This window comes from Embiotoca jacksoni, unplaced genomic scaffold, assembly GCF_022577435.1.
Source record: "Embiotoca jacksoni isolate LCO1_2020_lvr unplaced genomic scaffold, fEmbJac1.0.p SCAF_1, whole genome shotgun sequence".
Taxonomy (NCBI): Eukaryota; Metazoa; Chordata; class Actinopteri; family Embiotocidae; genus Embiotoca; species Embiotoca jacksoni.
Genome location: NW_027185229.1, coordinates 19197384 through 19219988, shown reverse-complemented (window position 1 = coordinate 19219988; position 22605 = coordinate 19197384). Strand labels below are relative to the sequence as shown.

Here is a 22605-nt window from a genome sequence, read left to right as displayed (position 1 = left end):
GGTTTCTACCAAATGGCACAAGAGCCCGAGTCCCGCTCCCCCAGCAAAAAGCTCTCAAAACCTACGCAGGAAATCAAACAGTTACGTCTCAGGGCTGTGAGCCGAGGTCTCCTGGAGGAACAAATCATTTTTTCAACAAAGCCAAAGAGAGATTACTGGGCACAGTATAGGAATGCACAGCGGACATTTTTAGGTGCCCGAGGGAAGTTTCCTAATTTTCTGGACAAGGATGGGCAGCAAATATTGTGGAAAAGTTTGCGTGATATAGAGGACACTCGGAAGGATAGAAGAGAAAGATGGAAACTTCAACAAAAACTACGAATTAACGTGAACAAAGTTGAAAATATTTCATACACAATAAATATAACTAAGATTTCTATCTTCACAAAAAAACACCACATTTCCAGGTCACTTTGTTGATATGATTATGATCTTTTGGCCACTGATTTGTGTTTAAATATTACATCTTTTCCTGTATTTTCCATCAGGACATTGGGTTGTTTTTTTTTATAATGAAAACAAATAAAAACAGTATTGTTTGTTTTTCTGAGTAATGTGTGAAATCCTGAAAATATGTTTTCAAAAAGAATATCATGCTCCACTTTGTTATAGTCCACTGACCCTTAGTGGATTGTAAGTAAACAAACTGTCACAAAAGAGCTCCTTTATATACAACAGTTTAATGAATATTTCCTGTAAAGAGCTTTTTTTCTAGCCACAGTTAGGCATTAGAGTGCTTGGCATTAATTTCGGCATATTGAGGGGTTGTAATGTGCACAGTAGAAAAGCTTTTTATACTGAGACAACATATTCCCCAAGGAGAGAATGACTGACGATGCAGAAATAAGCCCATTAGTTGAAAATAGGAGACAACATTTGAGGTTGTTATTTTGTCGGCGAGGACAGGAGCTCCACCCCACTGTTTGGACAACCGCTTTCACATTTTAACTTGGTAGGAAAAAACACATTTCTGATTTGCAACACTTAGGGAACATGTTTATTGTCTTTGTGGATGTGAAAAAAGAACATGCACAATTAAAACAAATGAATATTTCAATAGCGAAGCAGATCAAGAGCATAAAATGTGAAATGTTCTGGCCCTAAGTAGCATAGGCTAATGGCGATTTTTAAACTAGCAGACCATGGTCAATGTTATTCATTCATCACTGAGGGAGAGCATGGGCGCACTGTGCTAAACATAATTACTGTTGCACATTATGCGGGCTATTCCTGTATTGTAATAAAATTAGCCAGAAATGCTTTTTGTCTTTTCTAATGCAGCGCCATGGTAACCAGCGGATGGTCATAATGCAACACACTGTCCCCGATCTGTGCCAGCTGTCAGAGTTTGACAACCTTAGCTGGCAAGGCGAATCGGAGGAAACTACATTTCTTTCAGTAAATGATGTGGCTCTGACCTGCTCATCCATTGCACAATTTAACATGGACATAATAAAGCCTGAGATGTCCTGATGTACTGTACACTCATTTTTTATTGTGATCCTTTATTGTTTAGCACGATGACAATGGCTTAATCACCGAGACAAAGATCTATTTCTACTAAAGGTCCTGCTTATTATTACACTGTTCATCTTAAAATGTTTACCTCAGACAGGCAGAAAATTCAACTTGAATTGAGTTTATTCAATATTCCTCAAAGTACAGAACAATATCCTAAGAGTGGGCTTAATATAAAATTTACATGCTACAAAAAAAACATGTTTAGCGAAAACAAGTCTTAATGACGCGAGTGCAAGAATAAATTACACTATTATGCGACCATTTTTACAGATTAAAAGATATCCAATCATCACCTTCGATGTTTTTAAAATACAGAAGGGAAACAATAGAAAAACTATGTAAGACTCCGTGTATTGTAGAGTATTAGTCTGACACCTGCAAAAGCAGTCAGTAAAAACGGGCTGCCGAATTCAACACAAACAACGAGACGGATCTTAGTCAATCTGACCTACAAATACAAGATGGCAAAATTTGTTTGTCTTAAATTAAACAGGGAAACTGAAAGCAAAAGCTTGCCTCTCCTCACTTATATTTGCTGCTGAATGCATAATTACTGGCAAACCTTTCACATAGTCACAGGCTTCTTCTTTAATTGTGTGACATTATCTTGTCAGCCAACGACAACTTTTATGATGTCTGGTAGATAACTTATTAGGCAAAATGACTACAATTCATTAAATTACATGGTTAATTAATTACTTCTTCAAGCGGATATTACTATAAACTCTCTGTCCCCTCTGGCAGTTCACCTAGATGAGACAAAACAAAAAGACTTTTACCTAGAGTCTCAAAATAAAATATCATCACTCTACATTTGGGGGCACGCTCTGCATGTTCTGCGATGTCCTACTGCTACAAATGTTCAGAATTACTTTATTGCATGTCAACATTGTTATTGGTGCTTCCTGACAAAAAGCAGCATTGTTTGTGGAGGTCAAGAGGTCAGTTAATTACACATGTTTATTGCAGCAAAATGACAGCAGCTTGTCTAGTGATGTGTGCAGAACAACAGCAGCGCGATGTTTGTTTTAGCCCATGTTTCTCTTTTTTTTTTCTCTCTGTAGGCCAGGTGAAAAGACACCAAGAGGACATCTCAAAGCAATTAAATGAGATTTCTGTCCGATAACAACTATCATAGGTTTTCCCATTAAAACCTTTGAAACTAATCTCCCCTGCTGAGAACACTTGTCTCTCCTCGTGGCATGGCCAGGAATCAGCAGTGAGGGATAAATAAATAGCCTTTAAAAAAACATTGGCCCTCTTGTCAGGACACATACCCACTCAACAGCAACAACAGTCCACATGTCAACTTGTTCTCTTCCCATTTCCTCCGCTCTTTTCGCTAAGACACTCCTGTCTAATGAAGTAAAGGGACTGCAATCCCACAGGGGCTAAGCAGAGCTCTGTCATCCCTGAGTGTTGTTTTCCCTCCGGACAGCCCAGTCAGTGTCCACTATCGAAGGTAATACTCACCAATCAGGATTCATTACAACACCAAATCTGTGAATGAACTGCCCACTGCAAGCGCAAACACACAGCTGCCGGGGAGAAGAAATAGGCCTCACAGGGACCCCCTCCAAACTTAATTGGATTGCCAATACGGCCCACAGACGTTCGAGAAGTCGAGAAAAACAATGGAGCAGAAAATAAATACTCCAAAGCCACAATGATGACTCCACTTGGTAAACTAACACAGTATTGATCGTCTTCTCTTTTTTTTTTGTTTGTTTAGAAAAGCCTCATCCCTGCTAATAGCTGTCTGAGAGTGTAATCTCTCCCTTGTCCTCCCCCTCCTCTCCTCCCCTCCACATTCCCTATTATGTGGCTCCTTTCAGCGAGCCTCAAATAGTTTAGGTTCAGTGTCGCACTGGGGTACGGGGCATGGGACTGGGGACCAATTGTTTGCTAATGTTGACACCTGCCAGAGCAGGCTTGGTCTATTTGGGGCCCGCCAAGCTGTAAACTGGATGCTCCCCCTCTTTAGCGAGATTAAGTGCGGGTTGCTGGGGTCACAAATCACTGGACTCCCTCTGATGTTGTGAGGCACAGAGCCAGAGACTGAGAGGGCTAAAAGAGAAAGCTGGAGAGGGAGGGACAGAGGAGGGAAGAGGGATAAAGAGTGACAGTCTATTGTTTACTGAAAAGGAGGGGAATAATGTATCTTCTTGAGTCCACGTAACCAGTGTGCCCCATTCAAAAAAAATATATATCAACAGTAAATCTGAGTTGCTCTGCTAGAGCACACAACAGATTCCTTTTTTTTTGGTGCATAAATGATCAGGAATTTTAAAGCTTTTTGTTTAAATTCTGCATTTACAAGAAAGTGGGTGTGCTCTTGGTCTCTATAACAGATTGTGCGTTTCCCTTTAAAAAAAAAAATATTATAACAAAATTATAACAATAGTAGTGGTAAGTAGTAGTGTAAAAAATATGATGCTTTTATGATGATTCACTGGACAGACTTTCTTGAATGTGACTTGTGTTCCTTGAGAATAATCGTAAAAATAGAGCTCCTATTATACTTGCATTTCTAAGAATATGCTCATCTATATTTTGACTTATGTTACATCTTTTTATTTCATTTAAACACAGAGTGCAAAACCAAGAGAAAACCAGTGACAAACAGTGCCCAGCTCCTCCTCCTCCCCCTTCCCTTGCAGATGTACATTAATGCAAAAAAAAAAAAAAAAAAAGGCAGCGATCTGAGCTGCAGCAGAAGCACCCTGTCTCCCTTTAAAACTGCTGCTGTCCAGCCTGATCGTGTCAGTTTGAAGGCCCCCATTCAAAAGTATTCATGCATCTGCCTTTGAGGCACAATAGCAGCTAGTTTATAAACTGTCTGCACAGGCACCCAAAGGCTTTAGTTCTTATTGTTTTCGTCCCCTTAATAAACTTTTTGGAGGAGTTCATCAACTTGCCTGAATAGCCTATGCAGCAAGTCCCAAGACAGAAAATAACAGAAGGCCCTTTTCTCCTCCCTCTTCTTTCTCTCTTCCTTTTCTAGTGGCTGTTCATCTAACAATGGTGAGAGTAGGCTGTCAGACATCACAGGGATCTTTTTTTTTTTTTTTGTACCAATACAAGAAAAAAAAGTATTCAAAAAAGAAAAAAAAAGTGTGCTCTTAAAATGGGAATTGAAAACAATTGTATTATATTTGCACAGAAGCTATAAGCTAAGTTAAAATGTTTAAAATGTTTGCATACATAAAAGTAAATAGAGACAGAGAATGTACGGCCAAAATAACATTCAGGTTTTTCAGAAAGTGTGGGTAAAATGTTTTAAATTCCTGTGTGTATTTTTTTTAGATTAAACCAAAATACTATTAAAATATACATTTTCTCTTCACTATATCTAAATTCACAGATTTCCTGACACCTGTTAGACAGGCAGCACAGAAATGATGGGATGCAATAAAATGTAATTTTGGGTGTAAGCCATTAATCCACTGTTATACCTTTAAACTCTGCCGGAAAAAAAAATATTAGCCAAACTTAAAAGTCTTTAATAGATGTCTGCTCTAATTAATTTCATACCTAATTAAAACAAGGCTACCGTCCATGCATGCTGGCCTGTTTAGCCTGCTGGATGGCCATAATTGAAGTAATAGCGGAAAAAAAAAAAAAAAAAAAAAAAAGGCTGCTTAAGAAATAAAAGCCCGCAGCGGTCCAATTCAACAACATCACCATCCAACCACGCTGCAACTCCCCTCCTCCCTCCACCATCTGACCCAAAAAGGCCTTATTGGCTGCCCCGGACCAACCACCTACTGTTTCCCACCGATGCACTCGGTGCGTTTTAACACCCTAATTAGATGTGACAAGTTCAACGAGCTGGTTTCAGAGGAGGAAAAGCTGGTCAGGTTATGATTTCCGAGTCAGACTCACAGGGGAATCTCTGGACAGCTGATTCCTGTCAGCCTCATTCATCTTCTTCCAGCCAATTAAACATTAATGCTAACAAAGCGCTGGCAATTTAGGGGGATACATTAAACGCCTAAAGTGGAAATGTAAATGTTTGAGGCGATGTCAGTCGGGCTGGTGAGAGTAATAATGCCGCCAATAACAACAACAATAATAATAATAATAATAATAATGATAATAATAATAATGTTGCATGTGTGGTAAAAAAAAATGCAAACAAAACTGTTGTTGTTTTTCCTGTTTTCCACAAGAATAAATGGGTAATAGATGAAATAAAAGAGTGTCCAAGTGACAATTTCAACAAAAATACCACAAAATGAACTCCAAATTTTCTCAAGAAATTAACTAAATTCTACATGATTGATATTTAAAATTAGCGAAACTGACATTTTAAGAGGACATTGGCTGTTTAACACAACTTAACCCCCCCCCCCCCTCCCCATCTTTTTGAGCTAAGTTACACCAAGAAAAATAAAATTGCAGAAAAGAAAAAAAGGAATACGCCTTAGAAATTGAGGTTGCTCTATGTTTTCATTGGACAATCAAAATAATTTAAGCTAATTAAAAGTTTGAATACCCCCACCTGTTGACGTGCAAATAGGCTATGTTAGCGAGAGAGAAAGGGGGGGAAGAGGGGGGGGGGGGGAAATGAAGGTGGGGACGGAGAGAGAGAGAGAGAAAGAAGTCAAACTTGAGCAAAGAAAGAAAAATGTTGATTTTCTATTTATTTTGGCCCGCAGCCCTGCAGGCACAGCGCAGGATCCCGGAGCCCCATAGTGAAAATTGGCGGAATAAAACACAGACAGAAATGAGAGACGCGCTGAAGCACCCTACTGTTGTGACAGGATACCTGGAGGGCAACGCTTCCTCTTTAATTTGTCTCGTATGGTTTGAGACCCCCAACCAGACATTCAATCCTCAGAGTCTGCGTAAGCCTACTGAATTTAATTCTCGATGGTGAAATTATATGCTATAATTAAATATCGTATCATTTAAAAAAAAAAAAATGCTCGGTGGCATAGTGGCATCTTATCGACTTGGTCTTCCTCGGCTTCGTCGTCGTTATCACATTAATAGTAACAACATCTAAAATGGGCCTATCAGCATTTGTGGGGGGGGGGAGAAATTGCAGGCTAAACAAAGGGCACCTATGGGCTTACCGCTTATATTCTTGATATTTTCGAGCAGGAAATGTTAACCTTGAAATGCTGCTATCTGCGTCTAACAATGTGTGATCATAACCCCATAAATGAGGGGAGAAATTGAATCCTTTTAAGTTATTAAGCAGGAAAGGATTATAAACTCGTCTTTATAAATGAGCTAGAAATCCCCATGTCTTCCTCTGTACACTTTTAAATTTCCCACAAGAAGCTGGAGAGGGAAGATTGCCCCTTTTCAAGAGCCCCACAAGAGATGGAAAAACCATTTTTGTGCCCAGATAGGAAGTCGTCCCACATGGTAAGCGCCACTTTAATTAATAGACAGCCTTGAGAGGTATCACTGTCAGCCTGGATAATGGTGACAGGGCCAGTGTTTGTGCTTCCATGAATATTTCTCATGTGATCAAAGTCAAATGCCAGCACAGAATGAATTTAAGCCTACTCCATTTTTTTTTTCTTATTTAATGCTGTCGACACTTAAAGCTCCTGACACTGAAACGTCTCGCCGGTTTGGTAGGCCTACAAGCTTAAACTGCACTCCTTAAAAAAAAATTGATGCAATTCTCATTACTCATAAGCAATGAGTTTTGTGTTATTATGTTGCACGGATTGTTACCTTGCTGGAACCAATAGGCCAATTTGTTACACTGGTAGTAGCGCCTGTCATCAAGTCTCGCGATATGTCATTAAATAACAAATTATACTTTAATCTTTGAATTAATAGTGGTGGGAATGCTTAGACTTTTTTTTTTTTTTTTTTTTGATTAGCTACTTCTCGTTTTTCAGTTCGAAATCTACAGGTTTTTTACTCATTACTGAAATTAAAAGTGAAATTTTGTCACACCGTTTTAGGCCTACTGTTAAAAAAAAAAAAAAAAAAAAAAAAAAAAAAAAAAAAAATACTACAGTCGTTACTAAGCAACACGTTACCACGCAACCAGCGAGCTTTGAGCTAACGGGAAATTTAAGCTAGCTACATCGACTAAAAAGGGAATTGTTTTATTTTAAATTATTTTCTCGTCTTATTATTAGATTTTAAGTGTTATTGGGGAAGTTGTTGAGGCTTCACAGATAATACATTGACGCTGAGACCTGTCATCGAGAAAAAGGTTACAAGTCGCAAGCTATCATATCAAATAAACATCATTAAAAAAAAAAAAAAAAAAAGACACGTTTCTGCAAGAAAAAATTAAAAAAAATAGTTATATCCTTTAAATTAAGAGAAACCTTAAAATAGACCCCCTGTAGACGGCGTTTTAATCATTCATTTGGTTCTGTAAATGTCCCTTTTAATGTAAAAAATGGCGAAAATTAGTCCATTACTTTGACACTATTTCTTGAACAGGCTATTTTTTTTATAGACTATTTAAGTTTTAATAGACTAATTTTTTTTGTTTTGTTAAGATACCTTGTATAAGTCTGAAACTTACTTTTTTTTTTTTTAAACAGCATATAGGCCTATAGCCTACATATTTTTTTTGCATCTTCCTATTAATTTTTATTCAGAAAAACTAACTGAATCATCACTCATAAAAACTAGGCCAATAATAATAATAATAGGCTAATAATCATATTATGATCATATTATATAATAATAATAATAATAATAATATCGATTATGTCGTGTCTTTCAGCTCCTGCCCCCTTTATAAGAAATGTAGGCCTACCGATGTAAATTCCAGTGAAATGTGGCTTGAGTGGCTGCGGGGACAGGGGAGGTTAATCCGAGTTTAATGCAGTGAAGCACAGCGCAGGGTCTGGGCTATGATGGGTATGTTATCTCTGCCCAACATTTGGGTCTCCCTCAATTTCCACCCAGCCAAATAGCTGCGAGAAAGTGCAGATGGAGTCACTCTCAATGCCTGAGGAAAAAACGTTATTAATAGCTAAATAACTTCCCCATACTTTCACTGAATCTCTCTCACACACTGTTCCAGATGGATTTGTTTGAAGTGGTCTCTCGCTTCATTCCCCTGTCCTTCTCATTCAGCACGGCTTTAGACCCGAAATATAGCTACATTATATTACCATACACTTAGAGACCGGCCGTGCGTGCACGACCGTGCGTCCGTGGGTGCGTGCGTGCGCGCATGTGTGTCCGTGACGTGTAAAGCGCGGATGGGGCATCTTTTTACACTTTATAGGCAAAAAAAAAAACAACAACAAAAAAAACCTATTCGTTTTGTGTTGCTTTGTTTCTGTAGAAAAACACGGTTGTACCTGGTAATGGAGGATGAAACTGAAGAAAATTATTTTTTTTTTAATGCGTAATTTGACATGAATTGAAATTAAATCCTGACAGCTAATTTAGAGCAACAGAAATTATAAAAGGAATATGTAGAAACAGTTACACCAAATATTTTTGAAACAAAAATATGCTCAAAATTTGCACACCATATTTATTGCATTACAAATTATTTCACTGAATTGCCGCCCCTTGCCCAATCCTAAACTGGATCTCTGGGCTGTCTGCCTTCCTCACACCTCTGCGCTGCTCTGTCACTCCCCCTCCCCGATGCTCTGAAATAATCCCACCTGGCATCTGTTTAATTAGACTGAGCACCTCAGGTAATCCTGCAATTTGCTGAAGTGTCCATCGCCTGTCTCCGCCTCATCTGACGGTCAGTTTGGTGCATCAGTGTGGCGGATGAAAGCCGGACAGCTAACTCACCTTTCTGACCGGTGTGGCGCAAAACAAAAGGATGCCCACGTTTGTGCAGACGTGGTGCAGCCTTTGCCCCATCTTGCGCATAATTAAACGTTAGCACATATTTATAATAGCCATGCGTGACCATTAAAGTGCACACATCGGATTAGAAATTATTTTGGCACAAACTGTGGATGGACTAGGAATTCCGCTCCATTATGGAATAAACAATTATCACAATAAAAAGGGTCAGTAGCGTGAAAAAGTGGAAATATGTTGGTGAATACGCAGTAAGGTGGGGTTTTTTTGGGGTTTTTTTCTACTTTCCTCTCCATCCTTCTGAGAAATAACAGCTGAGTGTGTGCAGCAAAATAAAAAAATATATACTGTTGTAATATAGTTAGGAGTTTAAATACACGTTTAATAAAGTTAGATTAGAGCTGGGATAAATCCGTGATGTAACCTCTGAGAAAATCATATACGCAAACCTAATAAACAAATAGATAAATAAATAAAGTCTTAAAATCTGGATAAGTAAACGAAAAAAAAAAAAAAAATCTCATGAATTTTGTGCCCAGGGCGAGCAACTGTGAGCTCCGCTCTGAGATGAAAGTGAAAAGAAATAAAAGGCTCTATTTAATCTGCTTTAAAACCCCTCTCCACATAAGGGCTGTGCTTCAAACTCGTAGAGTGAGGGGCTGATTGGGGATAAATACATTTCTTACCATGCCTGCGAGCTATTACACCCGGCACGAACACAGCCACCTATTCAGCAACCATCGTTTCCAGTGCTTACTCTAATAAGTATTAACATTATTAAATGCCATCCGGATGCTGGTAGTCTAAACTGCATTACGCAGAGGGTGCGTCTCTTTTTATAGCAACGTAATTCAATCCCAATTTAAAACACAAGCAGCGTTAAGAAAAAAGAAAACAGATGCAGGAACATTATGTAGGTATTTTGTACCATCAGTAGACAGTCGATAATAATGCACTGATAACGCAGGGCAAGGCCAGCAAACGCGGACCTCAGTTGTGCGTAAGAACCAAGATTCTCCACATAATGTTGGTCATTTACAGTCAGCAGGGTTTACCACCCATCTATATGGACACATTTGCAACAAAATGGTGACTTTTTTTTTTTTTTTTTTTTTTTTCCTCCTAACATTAATGCGTGGTGTGACAGAAAAAAGAGACCGTTTTCACGCTATCAACTGATTCTTCTCCAACGGGCCATTATATAAAATTACAAAACTATCTACCAGCGGGGCGCACTGAATAATTCATCTCCTTTTATGTTTCTTCTTGCCCTTTGTCCAAACTTTTCTCTCTCTCTTTTACCAGATTTTTAAATGAGAATGGACGGGTCCATACTCTCCTTTTCGCTGCGCTGCTTTCCAGGATTTGCTTTTGTCCCTCGGACTCTTCACTTTAGAATAGCATCAATAGAGGAGGAGGTTTTGCTCGTGAAGTTCATTTTCAAGTTTGAAAATTTTGTAACAGTGTCTTTTTGAGAAAAATGAGTCTTTTGTGATTTAAAAAAAACAATATCTCACACCCTCATACGTTTGATCATCAGAAGGGGTTTGGAGGCTGTGCATCTTTCACACACAAAAAGGTCCAACGCTAAACCAATAAAATATGACAATAAAATCAGAAGCTCTTCACATCACTCCACTTTAAATTTTAAATGAACCGTAATAAGAAAATGATTATGTTTTCTAAATCTAACGCTAAATTGCTTGTTATGTTCCACGTATCGTATTTCTCACCTTATGTTTAAAATTTAATTCCATAAAATACGCTATGAAAACGTTACACACCACAGCATATACTAAAATCTCTCAAAGCTATTATAAGATTGTAAACACTATTGACAGACACTGACAGCGAATACCTGCGTCACTTTATTTCCCCCCCTATTACTAATAGAGCAAATGATAATATGAACATTGATTTCCACTTTAACTGACAAGTGGTGAAATGTCAGTGAGCTGACATCGATTGTGAAATGGGTCAACTGTCAGCTGTCGTTTAGAGGTCGTTAAAGGAGTGAATGAATGAGGAGGAATTCGCTACACAAATTAATTTTTCGGCATTTGAATACCTTCTGCCAAGGCTCTCATAAATAATTGAGTGAATGAGCAACTGCTGGCTCGGAGTTAAAAGCAGGAATAAATTCTCTGCGTTTAGCTGCAGCTCGGATGTGGGACAATTTCCCAAGAGGACGTCAAGTAGGAAGTCTATTTAAAACATTAGCTTCCTGCTTACAAGGCTACAAATTACTCGATATAATGATAATAATAATAATAATAATAATGATAATAATAATAATAATAATAATTTGTTATTTCAGACATATACAAAAGGGCCATAGACTTTCTGCTGTTAACTTACATTTATCACCGAGGATGCCATCGATGCTATGCTTTGTTTTCTTTTCTCCATCTTCATCCTTCTTATCACAGTCATCCTCGTCATCTTTTTTGCCAAATCGGGCCCTCAAAACGCGGCTGATGGAGCTCACTAATGGCAACAAAAAGGTAAATGGGTGATTAGCCCTAAAACCCATAAAAGAACCATAGTAATCCTATCATACATTTTTTTTTAGAAGGATATAAAAAAAATAGCACAAGAAAAGTTTTACATGAAGCAGCAGCGTTGAGAAAATATTTCAAATAAAATTCAGTAATATAAAAAACAGTAATATAAAATCTCTATTGAGCACTGAAGCCACATTTCAACAGGGTGATTTTTTTTTTTTCTGGGTCAAACAGCTGTAGGTGTGCTGTACTGCTGAAGCATTTTATTATCAGTAACTGGGGCTTAAAACATGTTGGATTCAAAGTGATGTTCATTCAGAAGTGATGCTGCAGTGTTCGCTCGTAGTAAGAAAAAAAAGTGCAGCTTACCAGATGAAGCCTCACCTGAAGGAACTGTGCTTCTGTCGCACACCCCGTCCTTCAGCAGCTTATCCCGGATCTCCCAGCTGAACATACCCGGGTTTTCTCTCTTGTACTCTTCGATCCGCTTCTCCACGTCGGGAGTTGCCACCTGCTTTAGTTTTGAAATGTTTGAAATGGTGTAATGGGAGGGAATAAGACAAGACACGAAGCAGAGGGAATTTCAGTTTTAATTTGGAGGGTTTTTTTAAGAGGAAAAAAAAACTATCTTACAAGACATAATGAAGTAAAATCGATATTATTGTAATTTTTTTGATCTGGGAAATTACGGATTTATGGTTTCATATAGGAGACAAACAAATTGACTAATCAGTAAAAAAAAAGTAACGATAAACCAACTTCATAAATCTAATATCAAAATATGTAAAAAATGACCAAATATACCCAATTCTACTGTTATATATCAGTGTAGAATATAATGACAATTGTATAGGCTATACATTCTTGAGAAGTAGTCCCTGTTATAAATTTGTATTATTTATTTTTGTGGATAAATATTTTCACGAGTTTTTATGATGTGTAAAATAGTAGATATTTACATAAATATTTAGAAAAATATAACATTAAATATTAAGTTTTTCAAGAGACACAGAAAGGATGTTACAGGTGTGCTATAATGTACACGTAATTTAAATTACATAAGACATAAGTCACAGGCTAGACAAGGCAATTTATTATTATTATTGTCATAATTTGTATTATTTTTTTGAGGAGGTCTAACATTTTTGTCGTAATAGTGTCACTCCATCAGTAACAGACTAACACAAACATCACATCTGAGTTCACTCAGATGTCATGCGCCTCGTGCCACTCCACCCCCAAAACCGATTGCTATCCTCGTGCTGCTGTGACCCACTTTTAGGACCATGGGCCCCCACTCACCCTGGGCTTGCTGCCTCCAATGGCGCCTGGACGGATCGAGCCGGTCTCTTGGTACCGGCAGAGGATCTTGGAGACACAACCGTGAGAAACTCGCAGTTGTCGCGAGATTACACAGGGTCGGATGCCGTGGTGGGCCATCTCCACTATCTTGTGTCGGATGTGATTTGGCAGGGGCCTCCCGTTGATGAACACTCCGCCAAGCTGGTTCACCCTACCCTGGCCCAGAGGGGTGGACACTGCGCCACAATAAACAACAAAAGACTCAGAAAACAACAAAAACAACAACACATCATGAAGCTTTATCTCAATTTAGAGTCGATGAAGCAACAATTTACACCCTCATACAGTCAAATAATGTCTTATTTGCTGTGTTGCTGACTTTTAATGGGACGCAGTTTCCGGACATTGTCATATTATACATTTTCAAGAGTGCGTCGTGCCAAATTCATCCGTCCTCAGTCTGGCTGGCAGGATGTATCCAAGGCCACTTCAGGATCCAATTTCACATTCAAGAGACACTAAAGAGGGCGACACTTCCCACCTTGATTATTCCTAGTCATGCTGTACAAATATTGATGTGATCCTTTGAGCCATCTCTTTGCTGTGTGTATTATTGCCATTTCCAGCAACAGTACACTTGAACAAATCCCGGAGCTCGAGTAACTCGCGAGCTACGTGTTTTTTGTCCATTTCAGTCCAGGGTACTTGAGCACGAACTGGGTGTAATGGGAAAACTGTTTCCATAAATGAATGCAAATACAAAATGATCTTTTTTTTCCGCCCATATGTTCAGACGACTCGAGTGTAGTGGGAATCGAAGTTAAAAAAAAAAAAAAAAAAAAATTACCAATTAGATTGCTTTTTGTGTGTGTGACAATCAAAGTTGGGGTAGTAGAAATTAAAATGTCATAAAAACGTTAATTATTTTGGCATATAAAATTGAAGGTAGGATAATATATAATATAACATTTTATACTGGTCATTTTTAATGAATGTGTTTTGAAAATCAAAACATAAATTAGAAAATAAAATTGTTATCCGGCCTATTATAAATATTTGAAGTGTACTGCAGCTATAACAAGTAGAAATTACTGGAAGAGAATTTTTCTTAAATATACTAACATCACTAATAATCTAAATAGTTGAATAAAATCCAGAGTGAATCAACATACACGAGTGTAAGGTGTTTTAAAGGTTGAGGACTGGGCTTTTCTGCAACTCTAATTCACTCGAGACCATGACTTGAGGTTAACTTTAATCAGCACTGACTGGAGGTTGTATTTGTTCACCCACCTTTATATTTCCCAGCATGTCGCCGATAACAAACTGTGCTACGTGTCACTACCACGGCACAAGCTGACAGAGTGGACAGCTGACGCGTTTTGTCAGCCACTATAGTTCAAACATCAAACGACACGGTGTTGTTGCTCTTACCTTCCAGGGGGAAGCCGGTTCGGGGGTAGTTCTGGCCTGGCGCAGGGCGCATCATCCGAGGCATTGTTCCTGATAAAGTAGCCATCCTGTAGCTACTCAGACAAACACAACACCGGACAGCGCTGCTCTCAGAAAGTCCAAGCCAAAATAAAGAAAAAAAAACAACAACCCCGAAACGTATTCAAAATTATCAAAAAGATGCTCTGCTGCTGTCAAATCCCAATCCCAGGCGGAGAAACCGGACAAACCCTTCTTCCACCGGGGGGGTGGGGAGGGGGAGGGGGGGGAAATAAAAGTGATGCTCTCCTCTGGTGCGATGAACACGCCAAAATACAGAGTAAAGGCAGAAACGATATTTTTTTTTTTTTTTTTTTTTTTCTTTAAAAAAAAAAAAAAGCCGCTATAAAGAAAAGCTAGCAAAAATAGAGGAGTTTCACCTAAAGTGTCTGCGTTGGAAAATTGCAGTGTGATTCTTTCCCCTTGGTGTTGTTTGGGTTCAGTATAATGTCTGCTGGCTGGTTGGTAGTAGTTTAAGTGGCCAACTTTCGTGCATGTCGTAGGAGGAGACAGCCGCGCGCTCCCATAGGCTCCCTGCCCTTTCTTTTATGGATGAAAGAGAGTGGGTTTAGCCAGGAGCCGGCCGACCAATCACAGCAACACATTCCACTTTTAATTCACGACTGCCTCCCTCATAAGACCCCATACACCCAAACCAGTTCAAAATGTTAATATATCTAAATGTTAGTCTAAATCCTATCTTTCCAAAAACGCGTCTGCTTCCATGACATTCAGCTGTTTAAACCTCAGGAATATTAATATTATTATTATTATATTACAATTATTAAAGTGTTTTTTTTTTTTTTTGTTCTTTCGTTCTTTCTTGCTTTGATCAGAAAAAACGGAAGAAATATAAATCTACAAAATGCACTAAGTGCGACAATAGAGCAAGAAATTAAAGCAAAAATAACTTCATTTAAAAAAAATACATACATTTCAAGTAGTAAAAAATACTTAATTGTCCTTAATTGCAGGTAAATATTTAAGTATTTTTTTTTTTTAATCGTTTTTGAAAAAATATAGAAATCTATTTACTCCCGTGTTGGATAAAACTTCTCCCAAGTTATTCAGAGCAATGCGCTTCTTTTGAATAATAATTTTTTTTTTTTTAAATGTCGGGCCGAAATAAGTGAGTCAGTGACTGATGGTGGTCTCTGAATGGACAGACTTTAACTGGCCTGCTTAGCGAAGGTTACACTTCAAGATGTTTTTGGCTTGTTAACCTTTCAATTAAGTAAATGTGCGCAGCGTGCACATCTAAATCGCTCCTATAGCTTCTGTGGTAATTACAACATTTGGATCGACCCGCTATTGATGACAACAGGTTGACTTGCCCCGCTGTACGCGCAAGAGTAATTGCTTAAAGGTAATTGTGCAAAAAAAAAAAAAATAATGCTCGACTATTAAACTCGAATAGAAAGAGCACATATGGCAGAAAAGAAGAGGTGCATGTGTCAACTCGGTGGGCCCACCGTGCATATAAAATTGTGTGACAATTGCCGTGGAAAACACTCCTGGTGGAAGGCAATTTCACAAATAATTTTAGCAACAATTAGGGAGTGTGGAGGGGTGAAATGGCGATTTCACATGCAGATGTGCCGGTGGGAAGGATCTGGTACCCTGCCGAATAGCTATGACCCTCACTCTCCCGCTTTGGTTTGCTTCACATGGGACAGAAAGGCACAAAGAGACCGCCTCACCCTCCTGGGAAGGCGCAAAGAGCAGTGGATTAAGTCAAGCATCAATCATGTGAAATCTAAACAACAGCACATTTCTCTCACGGAAAGCGTGTTCTTTTACAAATATTTCACCTCTCTCTCTCTGTGAAGCCACAACAGGTATGTTTTTGAACAGACACGCAAATAAAACTAATAATCCCGCATTCCTGCAAATATCATTGGTTCAGCACCATCTGGTCTTGACTCTGTTATCCCAACCATTACAAGCCTGATATTCATTTGCGGTGCAGCTGTTTATAATTTCATCCAAAAGAAAATAGTTTTCTGTGTGCAGATGAATTAACATTATTACGAATTTAAGTGTAATGTTTGGTTTGTAATATTTTTGAAAACATGACTACACGTCTTTTTTTTTCCTCCAACTTTTAGTTTTCAGATATCTCATAATTTGTACTCTATTTTGAATTTAAATTGAACATGCAGGGGACAAAATAACATGAACACCTCTACCGCAAGCCTGCAAACTCAAACACAAACATTGTGAGCTCCTCAAAGACAAGTGCAAGATTACTAAGTTTTAATTGCACATTATTTTGTTTCATGTGCACATTTTTCTTGATGCATTGACATTTTCAAAGACATTGAAAGAGAGTGGCTTTTTAAATCATAGCACTTCAGTTTGCTATGAGCAGAATACAGTGATGTTGAAAAACAGTCTGCTAATGAAAGATTTTCATTGTTTATTTTCCAGTTTTACTTTAGATTGATTTTGGTAACATGAAACCAAGATCTAAATCCTCATTTTAATGTTGCAAAGGTCTATTTTCCATCTGTGCTTTCAAAACATAGTATTTTTTTATGTTTAGGAATAGTTTTTAAGTATTGTTGTGGTTAACAGCCACCATAAAGACGTTGGCACCATGTCCACTAGTGGGCGACTACTGCCTCACTGTTTCTAACAGCTGATTTTTGTTGTAAAAAGGGACAAAAGCCACATTTCCTGTGAGCTTCATGCTGCTCTAAACAACAGCTTTGTCATATGTATCCGAGCAGAAGTGGCATCTGACTCACACTCGTCCTCGTCACACCCTAAACTCCATTTTGCCTGGTTGTTTCTGCGGGGTTCGGCTCATATAAGTAACTCTGTCACTTAAGTTTCCTCTCAGCGGCAGCAGACAGAAAAACACTTCCTCTCTCTCTCATGATACAGTCTCCAATCTTATCTTGATCAGGACCGCTCTTCAAACACTTCCCTACATAGCCTCTCATTATTTGTGTTATGGCAATTACCAAAGTTTCTTTTTTGCTTGTAGGTGAACACTTTTCTCCCCCTCCATATCTACATGTATTTTCTCTGTACACAATGTTTAGCCATTCACACTGAGGAGCACAAAGGAGAAAACACCTTTGATGAGAGCCATCGCCAATCCTGAGCTGAACTAAGGTGAGAAGTGCAGGTAATAAGTGCATATAAACATTCATTTTATTTAAATATTAACAGTTCTTTTATCTTCTATTAGTGGAGTGTGAAATGCAGCCAAGGAATATAGAGAGCTGAATATATTTGGATGATGTTTTTTAATTTCTGCAGTACAGCCAATTCACTTCTCAGAAAGATGTGTGTACTACATCCATAAAAATTGAGAAAAAGCCTTTTGTTTCTTTAACTCTTTTTAAAAAGAGCAGATGGATGGTAAAATCTAGGAGCAAAATAGGTATTATTGTATAAGTTTTAGATGTTAAAAAAAAGAAAAACAGAACACAGTAAACATTGTGACAAATACTCCATTTCATGAGCCCTGCAGGCTGAACTGTAAAAGTTAGAGAAATTCATAAATCTGATTTGAATATTTCCTGAAGCTCATTTTCCATTTCATGCGTATATTAACGCTGAGGGCACTGTGTTCTGTTCTTTGTTGACAATGGCAGATGTTTCTAAAAATAATGTTACATCTGCACACGTCCTCAGTACATGACCCATAAGCTGCCTCTGCTCTCCAGTGATGGCTGGTCTCACTTGTATTGAACTTAAAAAAGTCTTTCATGCAAACCTGCCTGCATATAAAACAGCTGTTACTATGATAAACTGCAACCCAAAGATTTCAAGAAGGAAGTTGTACTGTGTACGAAGCCCAGGACATTATTTTAACTATCATCTTGCTTCCATTCATGGTTATGGTAGATGTTTCTTGACGCTGCTTCAACACTGACAAGGTCTGCACTTCCACCACAGCCTTGTTAACGTGTTGAGACATTTTCACATCTGCTTAGAATTACCCAAATGTGTAATCACTTCCTTATGGGAATTATTTTATCACGATAGAGAGAGAGCGTATAAAATGCGCTCTTAGGAGAAGACTGTTGAAAAGCTTACTATGTGTTGTAACTGTAATTAAAGAAAGCTGATTTGAGATATTCATCTCATTATGTGTGGCACAGGGAGGAGCTCTGAACAGGGATGTAGGGTCTGACAAGGTGATGTTTGGTTAATAAGGAGAGCAAGGAGAAAGGAATTCCTCAAATGCATTTGGAACAAGTTGGCCTGCATGTGATCCTTGCCTGAATTCTCACTGTTCAGTTTCCACCTCGCTGGCTCTGTATTTAAGAAAGAGGAAAAGTAAAACCAAGAGAGGCGAAAGCAGCAGGTTTGGAAAATGTAATAAATTCTCAACAGAGATACCCATTTCAAACAACCATAAAGACTTCACAGTGTAGAAGCATTTCAGCATTTCGAAATGCTCCTTTAGAGAAAAAGTGGCCCCCAACCTGGGAGTCAGGACTCTGATCCACAGAGACGATTTAAACATAAGGGACAAGAAAAATATTTTGCACTAAATACCCTCAAATGAGACAATCACAGATCTTTGATTAATTTACACTCAACTCACGTCCCAATCAAGTTGATGTTGTCTTATTTCAAAGCATGCCCAAGCCAGAAATGGAAACTACGGCTTTAGACCAAAGCACATCCCTCAACAACCGTGCTCATTCCCACATCGTCATGTGCACTGCTCACACACAATGTGTGGCAGGGGAGAGGAAAAACAACATATGTTATGTTGACATCTGCATCTGGTGTCTGAGTTACGAGTCTTGGAGAAATCTATAACTCAACCAGTGATCAAACACAGCTAAAGACCTCTTAGAGAGGGCAGCCCTCTCTGGATTTCTGAAGAGATCAGAGGAACAGGACATGGACACGTGAGAAACAAAAGATGGTCAAACTTTGGTAAAAATGAGAATATATCTCAGTCATATTCGGGCAAACTTTGGAGAAGTAAATGTTGCCTTCATGTTGCAGCACTATCAACCGTCCGTTGGTTCTGCAGAAATGAGTGGGGGTGGGGGGTGGGGGTTTGCGGATTACATCACACAAACAGGCGGACCCAGCTGGTTGGGTGCAGGTGGGTGCAAGGGTGGCAGCAGCGTGCTGGGGGTTGATCAGTGCCAGAGTGGGTGACATCCTGTCACTGCTCATTATAGTGTGAATTCTTTTTATCCTCAGTAACACCTTCACTTGGCACGAGCAGTTCAAACCAGCGAAGTGACACAGTAGATAGAGGCCTGGAAAGGAAAGAAACAGAGCCCAAGTCTGGTTGCATCATAAAGGAATTGATGGAGATGGTGGACAGCGCACCGCACAAAGACAGACAATGAAATTACAGTGGTCTCATTCATTCAAGTCAGGGAGGAACTAGGAACAAATGAGCAGAAAATACAAGGCACATGATAAATGGCTGATGATGTCTGTTGTCTTCTCGGTGTCTCTTGAAGTGCAACAGTGCTGCTTTATCCTCCTTGAACAATATTTTAAGAAACCTTGTCTGTGTATCCCGAGGCTCTTATCGCCTCACAGCAGCGCTCACCTGCCCTCTTCCGTTTGACGCACAGAAAACCAACAAAGTGCTCATTTCTGTTTTACTGACATATGAAATCACGCTTCCACTTCAAGCGCACCAGTTCGCTTAACATTTTTTTTACATTAGGATGTCGTGAGAGTTTAACGCGATGCCTGCTAGTCTAAGTCATGCATAAACAAGGTAGCATGTCATAGCCAACTGCTGATCTCGTGTCTTTGATGATTTGCCCCAGACCGGAAAGAACACATTGAGATAATGCAACATTTTAAATGGTGTATATACTGTCATGGCCGCCTACGATGTCCCTGAGATAAGGCTGCTCTTGGTTTAGTGTCAGTATCCTCAGAGAGGGGCATTTTTACCGTTACACACTGAGAAATGTCTGTGTTGCTACTGGGTGTTCAATAAACAGGTTACACTAACACCTAGACGTGAAAGATCACAGATGAACAGATTTCCCCGAAGCGTGCATGAATACGTCTCAGACTAAATCAGTCAACTAGTATTTTTAAAGAATTTATCCTTCACGATATTCGTCACTTGCTTCAAAATCCCTTCAAAGGTTTGACTAGAACACAACCAGAGGGCCTCTTCTAATAGTTAGAAAGTCGCTTATGGATCTAATTTAACTAAAATCTGCTTTTACATTTGTCAAATGTAAACTCTTCTGTGCTCTGTCCAGTATGTTGAAAATAAGGAAAATGAAGAACGGCTGTGTTACTATTCAAAAGTTTCCGATTATTTAAGATGTAAAAAAGAAAATGAAGTTGTTAAAACTCCTTTCTTATGTTGTAACAACACTGGACAGTGAGTGTACACTCAAACCTTTAGTGAGTTGGGCTGTAAAGGAATACTGTGGGTTGCTGGCATCATTTCATTACAGTGGCCAGTGTTACAATCCATTTTACACGACCAGAAATGCTCTGTGTGTGTTGTACTTGTGTGTGTGTGTGTGTGTGTGTGTGTGTGTGTGTGTGTGTGTGTGTGTGTGTGTGTGTGTGTGTGTGTGTGTGTGAGTGAGTGAGTGAGTGTCAGTGTGTGTGGCATGTGATAGGACCAAAATGCTTGGGTATCACGCTCTGATGTGCATGCCAAATCCACTTGTCCTCTCACACAACCTACCAGTGTGGCTCTGCCGTTTCAGCTCTACCAGCGGAGGTCTGGGGAGAGCAACGACACAGGAAGCAGGTCACGACCTCATAGAGCAGAAATCACAATGTGATGTGCTGACTGCGTTTGACCAAATATTACCTTCAGCCGGCTTCGGTTGCCCCGTCTGTTTCCACTGGCTGTTAATTGTTTTAGTATGTAAATGTGACTGTCGATCAAATCAGTCAGATTAAGTTAAATCAAACATCAGTATTAAAAACATAAATAGCATCTGGAAGGAGGCTTCTTTTGATCGCAGAAATAAAAAAAAAAGAAATAAAAAAAAAAGAGGAAAGCAAAAAATCTGAACTGAAGGACTATTTTCATTGATACTTGGGTTGGACTGAACCAATTGCTTTGCTTAAGCAAAACTAGACCTCAGTATAAAGATATTCAATCACAAGTAAAAGTCATGCATTTAACATTTCACTTCAACACCTATTGAAGTATAAAACAATATTTGTATTATCTAGAAGAACCCAACAATTCAACAATTTCCACACAAGCCACAGTGCCGAGGAATAACTCCCTTAACAGGAAGAAACCTCCGACTGAAACAGGTTCAGATGTGGTCAGCTGTCTGCCGCGACCAGTTGTGGCGAGGGGAGAGCGGTGAGAGAAAATACCAGCATAGAGAGTCAACAAACGATATGAAAGCAAATTGAGATTAAGCTAATTTTAAGTACTTTATTTACTGTTGGTTTGTATAATCTGTAACAAAGCCTCATGTTCTACACACTGATTCTATGTTTTGTTTGTTAAATCTAAATCTGCAGTCTAACTGAAGCTAACAGATATACATAAAAAGATGATTTAATATGCATTCATTTTTTTGAACTTCAGTGTTTTACCACTCTGATAAAGTCTAAATCGGTCTTTTAGGGCATAAAAAAGTAATTTTCTGATCTGGTGTTCTGATTAAAATCTGGATACATCTTTTTTTTGACCGTTTTCTTTTTCAAAATGGTCACAAAGCAAAAGTTGTATTATTATCTCTGCACAAGCTCCTGTTGTTGATGGAGAAATCAAGTCAGCAAAAGTCGAGAGATAGCGTAGTTTTTTTTCCCTTAGCTGACCATGTGGACAAACAGTACAAACTATCCTATCGGTTTTCTGTTTATGAAACAAGCACAATTCTCATATTTGAAGGCTTAGATTATTTCCCATTTAACTTTTTTCAAGACCAACAAGTAGTTAGTTAAAGCTGGAATTTTTGCTGTCCAAGTGGTACACAGTTGTTTGCCAAGGTACTACAGCAGTATTTATCAGTTACTTCACAATTAGCAACAATATTAGTGAAAATCAAAGCAAAGAATTAGGATTTTAGCCTAT

General features: G+C 38.7%; 1 protein-coding gene across 2 annotated transcripts in view; it reads right to left on the bottom strand.

The window, feature by feature from the left end:
* pax7a (paired box 7a) overlaps positions 1 to 15039 on the bottom strand; it is a 46099-nt gene extending 31060 nt beyond the window's left edge. Inside the window, exons 1-4 of one of the 2 annotated variants that reach the window (XM_069145986.1) lie at positions 14529 to 15039; positions 13095 to 13330; positions 12162 to 12306; positions 11647 to 11775 (exon numbers count right to left, since the gene is read on the bottom strand). In XM_069145986.1, coding sequence (XP_069002087.1) covers positions 11647 to 11775; positions 12162 to 12306; positions 13095 to 13330; positions 14529 to 14613 — 595 coding nt within the window. In that variant the 5' untranslated portion in view covers positions 14614 to 15039. The remainder of the gene's footprint in view (positions 1 to 11646; positions 11776 to 12161; positions 12307 to 13094; positions 13331 to 14528) is intronic. The other variant, XM_069145998.1, reaches the window with a different exon arrangement.
* Positions 15040 to 22605: the final 7566 nt, after the last annotated feature.